At 57.3% G+C, this 19,441-nt stretch overlaps 1 protein-coding gene across 2 annotated transcripts in view; it reads left to right on the forward strand.

The window, feature by feature from the left end:
* Positions 1-17,165, forward strand: part of SAMM50 (SAMM50 sorting and assembly machinery component) — a 36,459-nt gene extending 19,294 nt beyond the window's left edge. Inside the window, exons 13-15 of one of the 2 annotated variants that reach the window (XM_036237633.1) lie at positions 3,072-3,218; positions 3,881-4,022; positions 17,020-17,165. In XM_036237633.1, coding sequence (XP_036093526.1) covers positions 3,072-3,218; positions 3,881-4,022; positions 17,020-17,110 — 380 coding nt within the window. In that variant the 3' untranslated portion in view covers positions 17,111-17,165. Of the gene's footprint in view, positions 1-3,071; positions 3,219-3,880; positions 4,023-7,084; positions 8,537-17,019 lie in introns of those variants that run through there. The other variant, XM_016135747.2, reaches the window with a different exon arrangement.
* The last annotated feature ends 2,276 nt before the right edge of the window (positions 17,166-19,441 follow it).

Raw genomic sequence — 19,441 nt, forward strand, 5'->3', positions numbered from 1 at the left:
CAGCGTTGATGCGTTGTCATTACTGACTGAACCCCACAGTGCGCGCTGGGGTTCGCTCGGGGCAGTGGAGTTCTGTGGGTGTGACGAGCGTGTAGTGGTGTGCAGCTGCCGTTACGAGGTCTACAGAAGGTTCGCCACCCTGAAAATCCACATCCCTCCGCCTCCCCCAGTTCCTGACACACACCGCTCTTCTCACTGTCTGCAGTTTCACCTTTTCCAGAATGTCACAGAGGGTGTGTCCTCTTCCAGCTGGCTTCTTTGACGAAGCAATGTGCATCTAAGTTTCCTCCAAGTCTTTTTATAGCTCATTTGCTCATATCTTTTTATTGCTAAATAACATTCCATATAATATAATAAATAATATTCTAATATACCACGGTTTGGTTGTTGACCTGTTGAAGGTCATCTTGGTTTCTGGACACCCAGTTTTTGGCTATTATGAGTAAAGCTGATAGAAACATTCATGTGCAGGGTTTCGTTTGTACATAAAGTGTTGGTTCATTTGGGTGAAAACCGAGGCACACAACTGCTGAGTCATGTGTAAGAAATGGCCAGACCGACGTCGAGAACGGCCGTGCCAGTTTGGATTCCCGCCAGCAGCGGACCGGGGAGAGAAGGGCCTGGCCGTTGCCAACGGCCGCCTGTGTCCCCTGTGGCCATGCTCTAGTCTTTTAAACCAATCCCAAGTTTTAGAAATTCAGACCATTTTCTTTTTTCTTATGATCGTAAAACAGTGTATCAGTGAGTAACCTGTAATTTTACTTTATCATGTAATGTTGCAGGTGTGGAATTGCTAGGTCGAAGGATTTTGAATATTTTTAAGAGTTTGTGTTGCCCTCTAGAAAGCCTTTCTCAGTCACGATCTCCAGCTGTGAGAATTCCTGTTTCCTGGAACCCTCTCGAACAGCTGACCTATCAGAAGTATCTCTACATGTTGTGAAAACTTCAAAGACATCATTTAAATGGATGCATATTCTGTTTTAAAATATTTTGCCCTAATTTTTCTGTTTTTTTTTAATATCTTTGTTGCTTCCATTTTATATTATTACAAATAATGATTACTCCAGCGTAATTTCTGTACAAAACATATTTAACTTGTTTTTAGAGTACTTTATTTCCATGTCATTTTTTTTAGAAAAGTAATTTATGGATATTTTTTTCATTATAAGCAAGTATTATGTAGTGACTATATAAAAGTTTGAGAATCTTGCACTTGCTTGAAAATTAAAACATAGTGATATTCCACTTAATATTCTATAAAATGGGCCATCGGTAGGATTCTGTGGATAAGAATGTGAATTGCTGTAACTTTATGAAGGCAATTTGACAGTATGTATCAAGAGCCTAAAATATATATGTTCAAGGACTTTTAATAATAGCCCCAAACTGGAACCCAGAAACCCAAATGCCCATCAGCAGTCGAGGGGACGGGCGTCTTCACCCCGCGGGGTGTTCTACAGCAGCGAGGATGCACGGGCCGGGCGCGGGCTGCGTGACGCCAGGCGCCGGCCCCGGAACCGTGCGAGTGAAAGGGGCCGGGTCCAGGCGGTGCGCGCCGCCTGCTGCACGTACGTGCAGCCGGGACAGCAGTGCCGTGGGCGATCCCGGCGCGGGCGCGGGGCGGTGACCAGAAGGGGGAACGTGGCCCTCCAGGGCCGGCGCGTACCCGCCTCTCCCTCCGGGCGCCCGGCGCGTGGCCCGGCTGTGCAGCGAGGCTGAGCTGCGCGCCTCGGCCGTGTGTGCTCTTCCACCCGCGTGTCGCACATCAAGGTGGAGTTTCAAGTGCGTGTGTTCAAGGAAAGTCGTCACGGCTCGATGGCCACTCTCAAGACGTTGGGCACCAATAGGACAGTAGTCGGGGAACAGACGTTATGTTGTCATACGTGTATGATTCTTCAGGCTGGCATCAAATCACACTTCCATGTAAGATGAAGGATTAGGGGAAAGCGTTCCAACATGTCAAACTAAAAAAAGCAGGACTGAAAGCCGTATGTGTAAAATGACTCACATTTTATTTTCTTATTCATTAATTCACTGCACCAAAGGTACCGGGGTATTAGCTGTTTATCTCTGAACGGTAGAAATTAGAGGTTTTTTCTTCTTTTCCTTCTCTGTATTTCTCAGATTTTCTGCACCGAGCGTGTTACTGTTAAGATCAGGTAAAAAGAGATGGCAGTTGCCGGGAAACCGAAAGCAGACACAGCTGACCCCGGGTCATCTGTCCACTCCCTGTTTCCTCTAGAACTTCGGGATTAAAAGGGACTTGGGAGATTGTGGAGTCTCTACGTAACTAAGCAGTTACTCCCGCGAGGCTAATCGTGGAGACAGCCCGTTCTTCTTGTCCGTGGTCTGTCGTTTTGTATTAAGGGTACTAAGATAATCTGTAAGTCATATTCTGCAGAAGGTGTAGATGTTTTAGGGACTGGTGTCACTTCAACACTGTGCCATTCGTAGTTAAGACGGAACCGGTAGTTGCATTTGCAGAAATGGTGCGTGTGCGCTCTCGGGGGGCAGTCATGACCCCAGTGGCCACGAACCTTTAGTGGCGATCAAATCGCAAAGGGCACACAGCCTCTTCGCAGACGTGGAGCTGGGACGCTGTTTCCGCGAGTGCGTAGTGGGCACGACGTGCGTTTTGATGAACGGCGTGCGCCGCCCCTTCCAGAAGGCGCTGAGACGCGGCCAGCGTTTTGTCTCTGTGTCGCGGTCTTGGGATCTTGACAGGGAGGCACGTTTCATTTGCCAGGTAGAAGTGATCTGGCGATCGGCAGCTGCGGAAAAGGGGGTTTCCATGAGTTCCCTTGTTTTATTTCAAGCAGTTTACAAACGTGATGAATTCCTGATGTCATTCTTTTCTAAACTACACTAGCATTTTTTTTTTTTCTGGCTAAGGCAAAGTAGAAAATAAACCAGGAAAAAAAAGAAAGGCTGTTTCAGACGAGGCCGCCAGCGGCAGGGGCGGAAGAGCCGCCGCCCAGAGCCCCGCGCATCTCACGCAGAGCTCGCGACTCGCTGGCGTGCGTCGTCGACGCGGCCGTAAAGCTGTGAGACGCTGTTTTGTCTTTGCTCAGGGGACTACCTGGGCGGAGAGGCATACTGGGCCGGCGGCCTGCACCTGTACACGCCGCTGCCCTTCCGGCCGGGCCAGGGCGGCTTTGGGGAGCTCTTCAGGACTCACTTTTTTCTCAACGCGGGAAACCTCTGCAACCTCAACTACGGTAAGCCCTGGACCTAGCAAGCGCGATGGTCGGCCTCGTGCCTGAAAGCACGGTACCCCGGCGGGTGTCCGCCTTTTCAGCTCACGTCATCTTTAAATCTCGGGACTGCGCCTTACCTAAGACAATTCCTATGACACCCGATACAGTGGCCAGAATTAACTGTTGGTTGGTTGAGTGAATGAAGCGTGCATGAAGAGTCATCACCGAAGGCCGTCTTGCAGGGAAAAATCTATTGTTTACTCAGCAAACATTTCCTGGGCACCTGCTCTCTGCTGGTCATTATGCCCCGGAGCTGAGTGTGGTTCGGCCCCATCCCCGAGGCGCTCAGGGCCGGAGGGGACCCGCAGCGGACGTGTCCAGCCAGCGGGATGTGAAGGGGTGTCTGGGACAGGGCCCTCGCCCCGCAGCTTGGTGTGGGGCCTCCTGGGGGGTGGAGGAATAGAACGGGACAGCTCCAGAGACTGGGAAGGCGTGGCTTCCGGGGCGGGGAGAGGTGTGGTCCCCGGTCCTAATCCCACTTCACAGGTTCTCTTTGAACATTTAGGCCTGGCTTTAAGAATTCCCAAAGGGCACCCGGCAAGGGAGAGAACCAGGGCTTGCCTGAGGACCGCTCCAAGGGACAGGGCCACCCTCCGCTGGTCACACCCCGGTTCTCGTTTCAGGCGAGGGCCCCAAAGCGCACATTCGTAAATTGGCCGAGTGCATCCGCTGGTCCTACGGAGCCGGCATCGTCCTCCGACTTGGCAACATCGCCCGGCTGGAGCTGAACTACTGCGTCCCCATGGGCGTGCAGAAAGGTGACAGGTGGGTGCCGGCGCTTCTCCACGCGCTCCACGCTCACGCCACACCTTCTTGTAATTTCGTTTTGGTTCGGACTTGTTTGGTGGCCTCTGAGATCCAAGGTGGATCCAGTGGGTGGAAACGGCGACGAGTTTCCGTCTCCCGCCTCACAGTCCATACTCGGCGTCGTCGCCGGAGCCCCTCGAGCGGTGCCTGGGGGGCCCGACGGGCCGTGGTCCTGCTTGCCGGGCGGATCGAGGCGCTGCCAGCGGGGCCACTGATCCCACGGGGGACGTCGTCGTTACAGCCTCTTCTCGGCCCAGTGCCCTCCCAAAGGGCCCGCCTCACGTGGTGGGACTCAGGCCTTCAGCATTCCATTTCGGGGGACACAGACGTCCCCCCGTAACGTAGCTCTCGCGCTCACGCACGCAGTGCTCTAGGCCGTGGCTGCTTCTCTCCGCGGCTGCACTCGCGGTGCCACCGGGGGGAGCGCCGCGTCGGCCCGCGTCCAAGCTCGACGCTGTGGGTTGAGGAGCGGCCGTGTCAGCGTTGACTCCCGCTGTCTTCCACGTCCGCGTGGCAGGCGATGGCGTTCTTTAAAGGGTGGCCGCGTCCGCGGGCTTTCGCAAAGCGTGAGTGCTCAGGTGCGGGTCGGTGTCAGCGGCTCGACCCTTTACAGGTGTGAGTTTGGTGTTAACTCACCTGCTCACACAGTGCAGAAGCCGAAAGGGGCTGGTCCCCAGGGCGAGCGCGTACGCTGGAGCCCAGCCAGCCGTGGCGCAGGTGAGCGTGACGTTCGTCCTCGGGCCGCGTGCCCCGGGGCGAGCCGCCCGGCTGCTCTGGGTCTCCGTTTCCGTGTCCGTAGGATGGATGCTGGCGACAGCAGCTGCTTTGCAAGCTGGAGGCCAAGCGAGGAGCACGCGGAGCCCTTGGAGCAGGGTCCAGTGTGTCGTCAGGACGCTTGGTTCTGCTCCGCGCTGCGGCCGCGCGGTGCCAGCTCCCATGGGGGAGCCGCCGTGTTCCCCCGCGGGGCAGTCCCCTCCCCCGCTCGCTGCCCCGCGCACCGCCCCGCGGGCGCCGCCTGGCGGCTGTGTGGAGACCCGCCGCAGTGGGCGTCGCATCCTGATTGCAGAGACGTGAAATATGAAACAGTGGGCACTTGTTTCCTAGAGCCAGGTTCGTGCCTTAGGTGACGTTCTAGCAAAGGTTCCTGAAACCTGTATGATCTTGGGTGGACGAGGCTAGTTTTGCAAGGTGCTTTCTGTGAGGCCTGTTTCCAGCACAGGTATGACTAGGGGGAGGTAAAGTTTTGCAGGGAGCAGCATGTGACAGCCATTGGAGCCTCCTAACATTTGGGAATCTTGACTTCCTGGGATCTCGGTAAAGGCAGATCCCAACTCCTGGGGTCTGCGTTGGGCCTCGGACACTGCACTCTAACTCCTGTCCCCGTGAGGCTGGCGCCTGGGGGCAGGGTGGGTCTGCCGGCTCCCCGTCTCTGAGAGCAGTTGCAGTTTTGGGGCCAGAAGGTGGTCCCTGGTCTTCACGGAATGCTCGCCGCCTCGTGTAAGACCGAAGCTGAGCGCTGCATTTTGTTTTATGATGCGAGTCTCACAGCAGCCCCCTGTAGCAGAGGGCGGCACCCGTTAGCACAGAGGGAAACCGAGACTTGGTGGTATCGGTGAGGGCAGCGGCAGAGCCATGCCCAGCCGAGGCCAGGCTTGTGCTTGTCCTCTGCCCCCAAACACAAGCCGATAGGAAACCCACCCCCCCACCCCCACCCCCGCTCTTCTGAGAGCTACGACGGCCGTGGCTTTCGTCCCGCACTGGGCTTTTCTGTACTGGGATTAGCTGTGGGACGATAAAAATCACCTCCCCTCCTGGCGGAGCTTTTCGTTCATACTGTAATTCTGTGCGAACTTCTGTCTCAGGAAGCACGCAGGCTGTTTCCGCGGTGAGCAGCCGGAGCCTGGGAACTGCGCTCAGCGTCAGCCCAGGCTGTGCGGGGCCCACGCTACAGGTGTGTTTCATTGCAGAGCATCTCGAAGCACGTGCGGGCGGCCTGCCGAGCTGTCCGTCCGTCCCGCAGTCGTGAGGGTCCGCCCCCGGGAGCTGGCTGCTGCCCCCATGGCTGGCAGTGGCGGCAGCAGACTGCAGGCCTGCCCTGTCCTTCTCTGGCCGCGTGACCTGGAGCACGTCCAGCGGGCTCTGGGCCTCCCGTCCTGCAGAGTGAAAAGCGGGGCTCAGCTCCCCCTGTGGGGCTGTGGTCACTGTGGCTGCATTGTTGTCGGAGGCCACCGGGTGTCAGTGTGCCCCAAGAAGTCCCTGCCGCTGCCTGTGGGAGCCCCGTGTCCTTGACCCTTCTCACTTAGGCTTTGCAGAGAATGGCCGCCTTCTCCTTCCGGCTTCGCCTCTCCCTTCAGGTCAAAGTCAAAAAATAGGTTTCAGAGATCAGTTTCAAGTGCTGTTTCTTCTGGAAGGAAGAAGCCTGCTGTGATGCTATTTAAAGGCCTGAGCGTGAAGGAGCCAGCGCCCCTGGCCCCGGGCCGCGTGGGCGGCGTGGCAGCTGCCCTGACGGTGGTGGTCACGGCAGGTGCTCGTCACGCGCAGTGTTCCCCGCGTGGGGTCGGCCGGGTGCGAGCGAGCGTCGCGCCCGCCTTCACTCAGGCTGGGGCGTCAAGGCTGTAAGAGCGCCCAGTCCGAGCGGCGGTGCCAGAACGTGACCCTGCTTCCGGAGTCCCGGAACCCGCCGCCGGGGAAGCCATGAGTGCGCGTGGCCCGCAGCCCTCCCCGCGGCCGGTCCGGCGGGCGCTCGGGCACCGGCAGCAGCGCAGAGACGCCCGCTGAGTCCTGTGCCGGAGGCGGTTTGCGGCTCCGTTGTTTGAGGGCCGGCAGCATTCTGTCGCCCGCGTCATGCTGCGTGCGGTCTCTGGGGACGGCGGCGAGGCGGGCAGGCGTGCCAGAAGGGCAGGACTCGGCTCGCGAGGGAGGAAGGAAAGGAGCCTCCGGGCCGGGAGGGCCCGTGGCGCCGTGCGAGGGGCCGGGCCCGCAGAGCAGGCCACAGCGGTGACTTTATGCCCTCCTTTTAGGATATGTGACGGCGTCCAGTTCGGAGCTGGGATAAGGTTCCTGTAGCGATCGCAGAGCACCCTCCGGCCCCTCCGGGAGATGCCCCGGGGCTCGGCGGCAGCGAGTCGCTCGGCGCCACACACTTCCTGTGCACATCTTCACGTTCGAGTGATTCCTCGACCGCAGCCCTTGCGGGAAACCGTGTCAATAAACGTTAAAGACAAACACTCGGGTGCGTCGTGGGTGCGATTTTCTCTGCCCGACCGCGTGCCCCGCGCCGGCCCCTCCCAAAGACCCCAGGCAGGCGACGAGAGGGGCCGAGCCGCCACGTGTTTGTGTGCGTGCAGCTGCCCACGCGGAGTCCGCAGGGTCCCCACGCTCCCTGTCTCCCGGGAGTCCTCGAGTCCGTGTCCGGTCGGCAGCGCCCCAGGGGGCCCTCGGCCTGGCACGCAGGGAGCGGCGGGGCCTGCGGTCACAGCACCGCGCGTTCGAGCCATTTGACTGAGCGGCACGGGGGACGGAATCGTGCGTGGCGTCCGGCAGAGGCAAAGCGGAAAACCGTGCTCTCCGGAGAGTCGTAGCGACGCAGGACAGTCATCTCCTGTCTGCGGGCCGGAAGCCGGGACGGGTCCCCCGGGGCGGAAACCCCGTGTCAGCAGGGCCGCGTCCCTTCCCGAGGCCCTCGGGGAGACTCCGCTTCCGGGCCTTTCCCGCCTCGCAGAGGCGTCCGCAGTCCTCGGCCAATGGCCCCGGTTTGTGTCTTCAAAGCCAGCTGCTTGGCACCTCGAGCCCCCTCTGCGCTGCTGGTCCCTGCTTGCAGCCCCTCGTGGTCGCGCCGGGCCCACCTGCACGGCCCAGGCCGCTCTTCGTGTTTGGAGGCCGTCCGAGTAGCAACCTCAGTTCTCCCCCTCGCCGCGTTACATCGCAGTCGCGGTGCCAGGAAGAAGAACGTGGACATTTCGGGGGGCCGTTATCTTGCCTAACTCACCTAGTATCTCTCAAGGCAATATGTTCTGGATATACTTAGGCGCATGTAGGAAAAGTTTTTTTTACAGTTAGACTTTCGTTGAATCCTTCAAACACCGATGCCGTGTAAAGATGCCCAGGGCTGTGGATGCGGCTTTCGGGCCGTGGCTGGTGAGCTTCGTGGTTGGAGCTTCCCCCCCTGCCAGCCAGGGCTGAGCCCCGTCACATTCAGCCTCCCCGTGACCCGGCGCTCACGTCTCTGCCAGGCGAGCTTGGGGTTTCAGGAGCCGCTTGAGTCCAGAGGTGTGAGGGCCCCCGAGGGGTGTCCCCTCGCCGTCCACGGGAATTACAGGGAGCTGGCAAGGAGTGTGTGGGAAGAAACAGTTTTACCTTTTTTGATAGGTGGGAACATGAGAACACAACACTTTCTTCCCCTGAATTGTTTTATTGTTCACAGTTTCACATTTATGTCTTTGGCAAAATAAAGAAGCCGAGTTAGAACACTTGCCACGTTCAGACTCTGTAAGTTTAAGCGAAGTAAAATCCAAATAATACAAAGTCTCACGCAGCATGGCCTTTGAGAAGTCGCGTTTGCAAAGGGGCGTGTTTCATGGGGCGAGGCAGGTCGCCCCCGGTGGCTGGCGCGGCTCCTTACCGAGGCAGGCCGGGTCCCGCTGTCCCCGCGTGGACGAGACGCCTGCCGTTTGCTGAGGCTCCACGGGCTGCGCCCTCGCAGGGCAGAGTGACGACAGTGACGGCACCGGGTGGAAAGGAGCAATTCCGCCTGCTGTCGGGGGGCGGGCGGGGGGCAGGTGAGAGCATCGGGCCGGAAGCACCGCCCGGCATGCTCTCCGCGCAGGGCCGCGGGCCCGGCCAGCTCGCCACGGGGAGCGGTGTTTCACGGCGGCCGATTCAGTGTCAGGGGTGACAGAAGAGAGACCAGACAGCGTGAGGAATGCCTCCGCGGGGTGCCGCCTCCTCTCTAAATACCCGAGCGCTGGGGACTGGGACCGAGTTCCATGTCTGTCTGATCACCCTTTGAATGGGCCACGAAGCCAGCTACCCCTTGCGTGGAGAACACCGTGGGCTCCTGTGCTGGACACCCGTGGGGTTCACCGTAAGCGGCCTTTAATGATGGTCACGCACCGTGGTGTCACATCCTTTGTTACCGTGGACTCGTGGTCCCTGTGCACACACCGGACGACCTCGACACACGTCCTCGGCAGCACCCGGCTCACCGAGCTGTGCCCTGAGCCACTGCACACCCAGTGGCCGTCTGCGGGTCTGGCGGTGAGCGAGAGAGCAGCCATCCTGCCAAATGCTGCCGTTGCTGGAGCGAAGGATGGTCGAGTCGGCCACACCAAGGGACACTGGCCGCCGGCCATCAGCCACACGTCCGCGCCCTTCGCCCCGATGTCCTTCCCACATCCTGCTGCTCCCAAGGCCGAGCGTTTTCTTTAGTGTGTGAATTTGTGCCTTTTTTTAAAGACCAGATAAACTTGTCTTTCGGACAGTTAGAAAGGTCACCAGAGAGAAAAAGGGGTTCCCTACTCCAGAGAACAAAAACCACAGAACCGCGTTCAAGTAACAGTGTTTACATCAGCAGACGACTCAGATCCAGATTCCTAGCTTCTCATCATCAGCCGGGGCTGATAGTACGAGGTCTTCGCCACTGGGAGGCCGTGTCCTTCGGCCTGTGTCACGGGCCCTCTGGCTGCTTCTCCGGTCTCGTGTTCCTGCCTGTGGCTGATCGGAAGCGGGGCACGCTTCGGGGGAGAACTCGGAAGGTGGAGGAGCCCTGAGCCCTGGAGTGGGGCGGGGACAGGGCCTGGCCCTCCCTTCCTTCCTCTGGGCCGCAGTTCGGTTTCCATCAAAGGGGAGGATGTCGGTGTAGCACCGTTCCGGATCCCACGGCCCTCGTGGGTGCCGCCTAAGGGTTTTCTGAGGCTTCCTGCCCCCGCGGCAAGTGCCAGCGGGCTCCTACGGCCACGGACGGGGAGCCTGTCGTCGAGTGTCGCATGCGTTCAACATAGGAGGGAACAGTAGGTGCTCGACTGCGATTCAGCCTGGACCCGAACCCCAGCTCTGTCGCCACCTAGATACAGCGTCTCCTGCACCCATTATGGTGCCCCCCCCCCCCCGAAACTGCCTTCCGAGCCGTCAGCATCCATCCGCAGAAGAGCAGTAACACAGTTGGCGAGCTGCAACAGAGCCACTTCCCAGGTAGCTTTTCAAAGCCGTTCACACCGGCCGTCCCCAACCTTTCTGGCACCGGGGACCGGGGCTCCTATGAGACTCTAGCGCCCAGCGATCTGAGGCGGGGCCGAGGCGCCGATGCTGGCGCTGGGGGCGGCTGCAGATGGAGCTTCGCCTGCCCGCCCGCCCCCGCTCACCTCCCGCTGTGCCGCCCGGTTCCTGACAGGCCACGGCTCGGTACCGGTCCACACCCCAGGGCTTGGGGAATGCCTAGTTTACAACATGCAGCATCTGGACCCAGGAACGGTAACTAAATACAAATCGTTTTTGCCTTCTTTTATATCATTTTTGCTGGTTTCATCAGATGATTATGTGTAAGGACAGTTCTCAAACCTTTTGGTCTCGGGACCCTTCGGGCTGTCAGGGATTGTGGAGAACCTCCAAAGAGCTTCTTTGTGTGTGTGTGTGGGGGGGGTTGTTACCAGGGCCCTATGGGACGTGAAAACCGATAACTTTTTGCTGGAGCGGGGCTAGCGGCCATCCCGGGGGTCACGTCCCCACGCCCGAACCGTGACTTTCTTCGTGGCTTTGTCCTTTCAAGTAAATCGTTGGACTTCTTTGCCAAATTGGTAGATAACTTTTAAGAACAAAGAACGTTCACGCACAAGGAGATTCGGCATTCTCAACGCTAGGGAAGTAAACGGTGATCGTTTTTGAAAAGAAAGCACATCCTATGAATCTGGACCAACCATGACAGTCGGTTTCTAACGGAGGAGGCGTCTCCTACGCTTACCACGAGATAGATGTGCTGGCCGATTACATCATCGATTACATCGTTCTGCTGCTGCTGGAAACATGAGACGTGGCGGAGGGCCTGCGGCGTGGCCTCGACGTGGAGTGCGAGGGGCGGGAGTCGCCGTCCTGTCTTCGGCGAGAGGAAGTGTGGAAATGAGAAGGGACGGGGTCACCCGAGACGTCAGGGGGGCCCGCGGAGGTGAAGCGTGATGCACGACTCGGCCCTGGCGCGCGGGGCCATGCGCTCAGCGCCCAGGCGCGCTCATTGCGGCTGCGCACTGCGGCTGCCGCGCCGGGAAGACCCACCTGGAATCCCGCCCTCCCTCTCCCCCTCCACGGCCTCGTCGCCGCCGGTCTGTCTGAACACGGCCTCCTCCCGACTTCCGGGCTCGGGGGACAGGAAGCTGTCTCAGAGCAGGAAGAGCACGTTCCTGGGAGCCAGAGCCGCCCTTGAAGTCTCACTTCCTTTGTTCGTTTACTCACTCGCTAAGGGCACACGCGCCCGGCGCTGGGCACAGTGCCCGGCCCCGCCCGGACGCTCAGAGTGGCCTGGCCTCCTTGCTTAGCCCCAGTGGCCCCTTAGCACCTCGTGTCTGCTCTCGCCTTACTTTATCCCCGCTCACCCCAGAGGGCCCCTTCCCGACGACCAATGACCGTCAGCCGCCGGCTGCCAGGCCACACTTCGGCAGGGCACGCCCCTCCCCCGCCCCCTTGTCACCGCCTCAGGGACGCCTGGCTCTTCGCTGGGTCTCAGAGATGCAGCTAGGTGCTGGGGGAATATGTTGGTCCTAGTCTGGGGTGTCAGAAGAGGCTTTTCTGAAAGAAGGGACACTTAAGCTGAAGACTGGGTCGGAGTGAGCCAGCGGGGTGGAGGGGAGCAGCACCCTGCGGACAGGAAACGGCGGGCTCAGAGGCCTCCATGGGACGCTGCCGGGCTCCTTCCGGGAGCTAGAAGGTCAGGGTTCTCCAGGGAAACGGGGTCCACAGGAGTCGTGTGTGTACGAACGGAGATGACAAGGAACCGGCTCACTCGACTACAGAGGCCGAGAAGCCCTGCAGTCAGCCGTCCGCATGCTGGAGGCTGGGGAGCTGCCGGTGTGATTCCCCCCGAGTCCAAGGGCCCAAGAACTAGGGGAGCCCGAGGTGTAAGTCCCAGCCGGAGGGCAGAGGGGACGAGAGGTCCACGCTCGAGCAGCGAGGCAGGAGCAAGAGAGGCAAATTCCTCCTTCCTCTGCCTCTTGCTCTGTCCACATCCTTAGCAGATTGACGCTCACCCACCGGGGCCCGCCCGCCGTCTGTCTCTGTTCCTGCCTGTGCGCGCGCTGTCTGTCTGTCTGTCTGTCTCTCAATATGTACGTAGATCTATATAAGACTGAGACAGAGGTCAAGGTAGATATACAGACATAGGTAGATATATATGTATAGATGAATATAGAGGCGTGTCCTATATAGGTAGTTATACAGGCGCTATCCACATAGACCCTATGGGTTCTGTTTCTCTGGGACATTGTGCTTCCTAGTCCTCAGGGGTCTAAGGCTAAAGCCGGCTAGAAAGGGGCTTATCTTCTGCATTTCATGCTTTCGTCAGAGAAAATAAGGAAATAAGCCCCAACCTTTTCTGGGCTTCAATTATTTATATATATATATATATATTTTAAAGCCAGGCGATTGCTGTGGATGCCCACATCACTCATCACGCAGCAGAGCCAAGGGCACAGGAAAAGGAAAATGCACCCAGTGCTCGGACGCTCTGGGGCCAGGAGTGGGGACAAGCGCGCAGGCTCGGGGGTGCCGCGGGGCCTCACGGAGGGCACCTGTCTGAGCCGCGTGGGGCCCCTCCTCTGCGCTCCCGTAATTTCTCCTCGATGAGCTCGCCCTGCTCCTGTCTCCTGACTAAACCAGAGCAGCAGAAAGGTTAAGCCTCTGGAACTAATTTTAAGGAAAATTGACCCCAAAAGGATTCTAAAAATAGATGATTGATTTGAAAAGGTTCTTGGGGGGCCCTGCTGCTGACTCAGAGCAGACTCCCCCGCTGAGCTCTCTCCATGGGCTTTGACTCTGAACATCTTTATGTTGCAATAAAAGTAGAAAAAAAAATACAACAGTTCTTTAAAAATCAAGAATATTATTTTTAGAATTAAATTTCCATTTTACAGTTTTAGATTCATAGACAAATTTTGAAAATAGTGCAGAGAGTTCCCACGTACCCGCACCCGGTTTCCCTGCCGTCAGCATCTTACATTGTCTGGGTGTGTTCGTTGCAGCTAGCGAACCAGTCCGTTGCTTTCTCGTTAACCGAAGTCTACACTTTCCCCGGACTTCCTTAGTCTTTACTTACTGTCCTCTTCCGACGCAGGGTCCCTCACTGCATTTAGTCGTCTTGCCTCGTTAGGCCCTTCCCGGTTGTGACAGTTTCTCAGACTGTCCTTGTTTCTGATGACCTTGACCGTTTGCAGGAGAACTCGGTCAGGTGTTTTGTAGAGTGTCCCTCCACTGGAGTTCGTCTGGCGTTTCTCTCAGGAAAACACGAGCGTGCTTGGGGAGCCGTGGGCTTGGGGAGGAAGGCCGCAGCGGCAAAGTGCCGTTTCCGTCACGTCGCATCGAGGGGCCATGCTGTCATCATGACTGGTCGCCGTGGATGCTGCGCTCAGCTGGCCAAGACGTGTTTGTCAGGCAGGTTTTATAAAGACGATTGTTTGACAAGGCAGAGCCGGAGGAGCCGGAGAAGGCGTGTCTTCTTCGGTGGCTGAAGTCCGGTGCGGTCTCGATGTTTCTCCTAAGACGAGCATCTGCGAATCTGGAGCGCGCCGTCTTTGTCAGTGAGACGGAGATGCAGAGGTCACTGGGCAACAAGCAGGACTCTCCGAACCACGAGCAGAGCTACGGAGGTGGGTGGGCGCAGGGCCTAAGGGTGAAAGCGGCTCCTCCGTCTGCTCGGCCCACAGACCGACAGCCCCCGAGCAGGGCTGCGGGCACCTGTCGGAGCGCGGATGTTTCTGGAAGTCCCCAGTGGTGGGAGCTGAAGTTAGCAATTCTCTTGCAAGTTCCAGGCTGCTCCACAGGGACATGAATAATGTATTTCGGAAATGAATAAGGTACAAGGAGACAGGTCGGCAGGAGGCTTCGGGGTAAAGAATGTCCCAGGTTCTGCATGTGCGTGTTGGGGGGGGGGGTGCCCAGGGGAGACCCCAGCCTGGGCGAGGGGGGCGTGGGGGCCATGCCCTCTCGGCAGGAGCGGCCGCACCGCAGAGCCCCACGGCCATGTGGGCGGTGAGTGTCCCGGGCACCGTAGCGGAGCCCAGGAGAGAGGGGACACTCGCCCTCACGGTCAGGAGGCCTGGTCCGGAGTCAGGGTGTCGGCACGGCCCGCTGAGCTTCTGGTGGCGCCAGTGGCCCTTGGTGTGTCCCGGCTCCAGTGCGCCCCATCGTCACGCGGGCCCTCCCAGTCGCGTTGGACTAGGGCTCACCCTGTGGCTCCTTGTAACTATTTTCAAGTGAGGTTGCATTCCCAGGGGACGCGGGTTAGGGCTTCAACATGTGTTCTGGGGAAAACAATTCCACAAGGCGGTCACCACATAACATGCCACTGTCACCGAGGCTGGAAGGCTGGAGTCATGACCGACCGCTGGACTGGCCCAAGATGGGAGACGAGTGGCCTCGGGGGACACAGCTGCAGTCCCGGGAAGGAGGAGAGAAGCGGGGGGCAGAGAACAGAGCGTTCTTTCAGGGAGGGCATCAGGAGGGGAGAAGGGGAGGCGGGAGGGAGGGGTCAGGGTGGGAGACCCTTGGCCTGTCCTTTGGAGCCCCATTCTGGTGACAATGCTTCTTTTACTGCACAGAGAAGCTGCGTTTGAGAGGGAGACCCTCACCGGCCCTCGGAGGGGACACCCCGCCAGCCCCACACAAGGGGCCCTCTGTGGCCCGCTTGCACAGATGGCTCCCGGCACCTGTGCTTCCCTGTCCCGCCTCTGGCTCCGACCCGGCTCCCTTCCACGAGAAGGGGGGAGGGGAGGAGAGTGGCCAGCACGCGACTTTCACAAAGGCATTCTCTGAAACGAGCAGTCGGATGACTCACGTGTCGCAAGCGCGGGAGCTCCGGGTACAGGCGGGGCCCTGGCGCCCCGGCCCGTCCTCCACGGGTGGCAGCTGCGCGCCTCGTTCACGCCGCTGGCGCTGCCAAGTGGGGGTCCCTGAGCGTCACGAACGTCTACATTTCTGAGGACACGGAAATGTGGCATCCTCGGCCAGACGTCCGTGGTGACACTTTAATAAAAGAGTAGCGTGTCTCGCTTTTGCCACTCTAGGGTGACAGGAACCAAAAAAAACCCAAGCGCCCCCCACCCACAGACCCCGGCACACCCCTTGCCTGCTGGGAGACCAGCCACGGTCGGCTTTGTTGACGAGCGCCCCCTGGAGGTCCACGCCGCAGTCCTCCCTCGGATCACGCCGCGTGGCGCACCTGCCGCCTGGGCGGGGCGGGGGAGAAAGAGCCACATTTAATTTGCTTCCCTCGGGAGAAGCTGTTCTGTGCGTGTGCAAACGTCGCCAAGTGGCCACATGAACCTCACGCGATTATCACCACCACCCGGTGTCGCCAGTCACCTGCCGGTCAGCCGGCCAGCCGGCAGCCAGTGCTCAGGGCTCGAGCTCTTCCTGCGGGCGAGGCTGCATCTGGCGGGGAGGCTCCGGCAGGGCAGCAGGGGAAGGGCCACGGTGGGGTGGGGGGGTCGGCTGGGTGCTTGGGGACAGCTGGAGGAGGGAGCACTCAGCTTTGCCTAAGGGAGGATGGGGCGCAGGGATGATCGCACCCCTTCTTCTGAGAGGCCAGTTTCTCTCCTGTGCGTGCGGTTTCGCTGGAGGCTGCTCAGAAAGCTTTAAGCCCCCGAATTATGTGCATGCCTTCCCTCTCCGTCCCTCTGTCCCCCTGTCCCTCTGGGGTGCTGGCTGCAGCGATCTCTAATTGTCTCTGCGAGCTGGCGCCCTCCTGGACCCCGTCCTGCCTCTCGGGGCTGCTTCCCGGGTGTTTACCCAGCTTCGTTACTGCCCCACGCAGGAGTCTCAGCAGCTCTCCCGCACCCCGAGGCTGCTTATTAAACTGCCTTCAGATTCAGAGCCGGATTTATTTTGGGTCTTAGACACAAGATTTTTTTTTTTTAATTGTGGTGAAATGTACATAAGGTAAAATTTACCATTTCAACCTTTCTGGGGGCACAGTTCCGTGGCGTGAAGTCCGTCCGTCCACCTGGTGCAAAGCGCCACCTCCATCCACCTCTGTAACTCTCCCCGCTCCCTGACGCCCGCCCCTGGGGCCCTCCCTTCCTTCTGTCGCGTGAGTGGAATCGGCCGCGTCTGCCCTTCCGTGTGGCTGCTCTCCTCGGCGTCCTGTCCTCAAGGTTCACCCGCGTCGCGGCATGCATCAGAATCTCACGTCCACGTGCGCGTATGGGCCACATCTTGTTTTTCCATTCATCTGGAAAACGGGGTGGTTTCTGCCTTCAGAGACGGGACTTTATGACTCATCAGTATCTATCAAATGTCTACTGTGTGCAAGGCATGATGCTTCTAGGAAAAAAAGGTTCATTTTCCTTTTTTTTTTTTTTTTTTTTGGATTACAAGGGGAAGTCCAGCACTCCGTTTTCTGAGAGGGTTTTTAGTTGCCGTGTCTGTGGGCCGGCTGTCAGGGCGCGTTGTGGAGCAGCCACCATGGAGGCCGGGGTTCAGGGCACCGTCGCACGGAGCTTTGGGGGAGATACTCAGCTCTGGATTGCGACACGTCTTCGTAAGGAACAGCACTGATGATTGAATGGTCTCTTCAAGCCTTGCCGTTGGCTGACTTCCTTGCAAATTTGGGATTGGGATTCCTACAGTCTGCAGATCACTTAGCAGAGTCGAGCTTCACTTTTTAAAACTACTCTCCTGATGCAAGAGCGTAATGTGCTTACAGCTGCTCGGCCCTCTGATCTTCCTTAGTGACGACCCCCCTGTTTATCACTAATAGGGAGCCAGATGACCGTGGAGCAGCTGCATTCTTCGCTAGTGAGCGAGCCCGCCAGCATCTTCACATCGCAGTCAAAACGTGCTCTAATTAGTTCTGCGTGAACATCCAGTCGTTATTTTTTGTACTGACAGGTAGAAAGGTGGGGTTCGAATCAGCCGATTCCCTTTGACAAAGTATTGGACAGCTGGGCGGCTATAGGGCTTAATATCTACGTAAAGTGGATGGACGTGTGTGCTATGCATGCACGTCTGTACACACACACCCACGTGAGCGTGCGTACATGAGTCGTGTAAATTGCTGCCACGACGATGTAGGCTGCAGATCATCTTCGTTTGGTTCGCGATGCATCGCAAGGCCTAACACCACCCCCAGCGCGTGGACGGACCCTCGGCGTGCGTGGAATGCATGAACGTAAGTGTGTAAAGCGGAAACCACGGGTCGCCCTTGGACACGTGGTGGACGGCATGCACACCGGTCAGGGAGACCGCCCTGTCCCGGATCCCGCTCCGTCGTGCAGCCGGGCTCTGCTGTGACTCATGTCATCACAGATGCACACCGAGGTGGCCCCATTTCCCAAAGAGTCGGCCATGCCGCAATATCTCTAACAGGGCGGGAAGTTGCTCAGCATAGATCGCAGAAGTGGAATTGTGACGGGCCCAATTTTGGAAGGGCTGCATTAATATTTCTAATGCAAGGAAAGGTTTCGTATGCTCCCTAGGAGTGCAAAGCAACAGGATCTGAATCACCGTTGTTTTTTAAATGTTAATTTTTAGTGGCGCCATCACTGTCACCACTATCAGGGTTTTTAGGCAAAGGAAGATGCGCAGTGAGTGAAATTCAGTTTTGGCACACTCTGCTCTCAAATCCCGCCCAACGCCTGGTTTTGTTTGGCCTGTGAGCTGAGAACGGGTTTATGTTTCAAATGTTTGGAAAACGCATATCTGAAGAAGAATATAGTTCATGACACGTAAAAGCGATAGGCAATCCAAATTTCTGGGTGCGTAAAGTTTTACTGGAACAGCCACACTCGTGGGCTTGCGTCTTGTCTGAGGCTGCTTGCCCTCTATAACAAACAGCAAGGCTGGGTAGTTGGGACAGGACATATGGCCCTCAAAGTTGAAAATAGTCGCTGCGTGGTCCTTTACAGACCGCTGCCCTCGACCACTGGCCCCAGCCATGTTCTCATGATGTCCCATAGTGGCCAAGTGTCCTGCTCCATCCAGCATCCTAGAGTGAGCTCACTGTTCCGAAACACCTCCATCTTTTTTGTCTTTCTTTTTTCCTTCCTTCCTTCCTTCCTTCCTTCCTTCCTTCCTTCCTTCCTTCCTTCCTTCCTTCCTTCTTTCCTTCCAAGCAACCCTTGGTGGACCTCACAGATTGCAAGGACCTTGTCAGCTTACAGTCCCTTATTTTTTTAACTTTTTACGCCTACAGCACCTGGTCTTCCTAGGTGGTCACGCATCCGAGTACTAACCAGGCCCGAACCCACTTAGCTTCCGTGTTCAGGGTGGCGTGGTCGTAGACCTCCCTCTTCCCTCATTCTCCCCTCTCCACGAATCACAGCTCTCGTTACCTCACAGCTCCTAAGTTAAGTGGGAGGAGAAAAGCAAAGCCTTGTATTTTGCAGGCAGGTGAAATATATATATATGTATCTATATATATATATATGGTGAATGAATAGGGAAAGAAATTCAGACTAAAGTGTGAATGTCTAATAGGCCTGCCCTTTGTTCTCCCACCCACATAAGAAGTACTGGCATTTTTCAAGGAATTTGCTATCTGAATGCATAATATTTTCAGGAACTTTACCAATTCTGCTCCATAGGAGACTGGGAATCAATAACCCTGTGCCAACCTTTCATTCATTCCTCATCCGTAAAATGTTTAGGGGAACAAAATGTGTGTGCGGTTTAATTTGCCTACCATGCAAAAACAAGATTCAGAGGAGTTGCTATTAAATGCAAATCCAACTTCCCTTGTCTCAAAGTTTGCTGATGTTTCCAAATTCTCTGAGCGAGAGGCTGTTGGGTGCTGCAGTCAGTGATTCATGTTTGGCTCACATTTAGTATGGGGAGAAAGTGTTATCAACACAGTTTTAAAATTCCAGGCAGGTTTGGTCATCTTTCCATGCTCCTAGCACTCACAGCGAAAATCACAGGTTACTCTCTTGCCAGATCACTAAATTAGCAAACTGATTAAATAACACCATTCGAAAGGCTCCTCTGCACAATATGATTACGGCATGCTGCCTCAAAGGGCAGTAGGAGTTAACGAAAGTATCACCTGGGGCGGGGGGGGGGGGGAAGAAGGCATTTTCTCCATCGCTGAACCAATTAAGGCTTTCCATCATTTTTCTCTGCACACTTCTAACGCTCCCAAAATCGCCAGGAGCTTTGAGAATGAGCAACGCAAGAGAATATTT

Source organism: Rousettus aegyptiacus, unplaced genomic scaffold (genome assembly GCF_014176215.1).
Source record: "Rousettus aegyptiacus isolate mRouAeg1 unplaced genomic scaffold, mRouAeg1.p scaffold_m13_p_2, whole genome shotgun sequence".
NCBI classification, from domain to species: domain Eukaryota; kingdom Metazoa; phylum Chordata; class Mammalia; order Chiroptera; family Pteropodidae; genus Rousettus; species Rousettus aegyptiacus.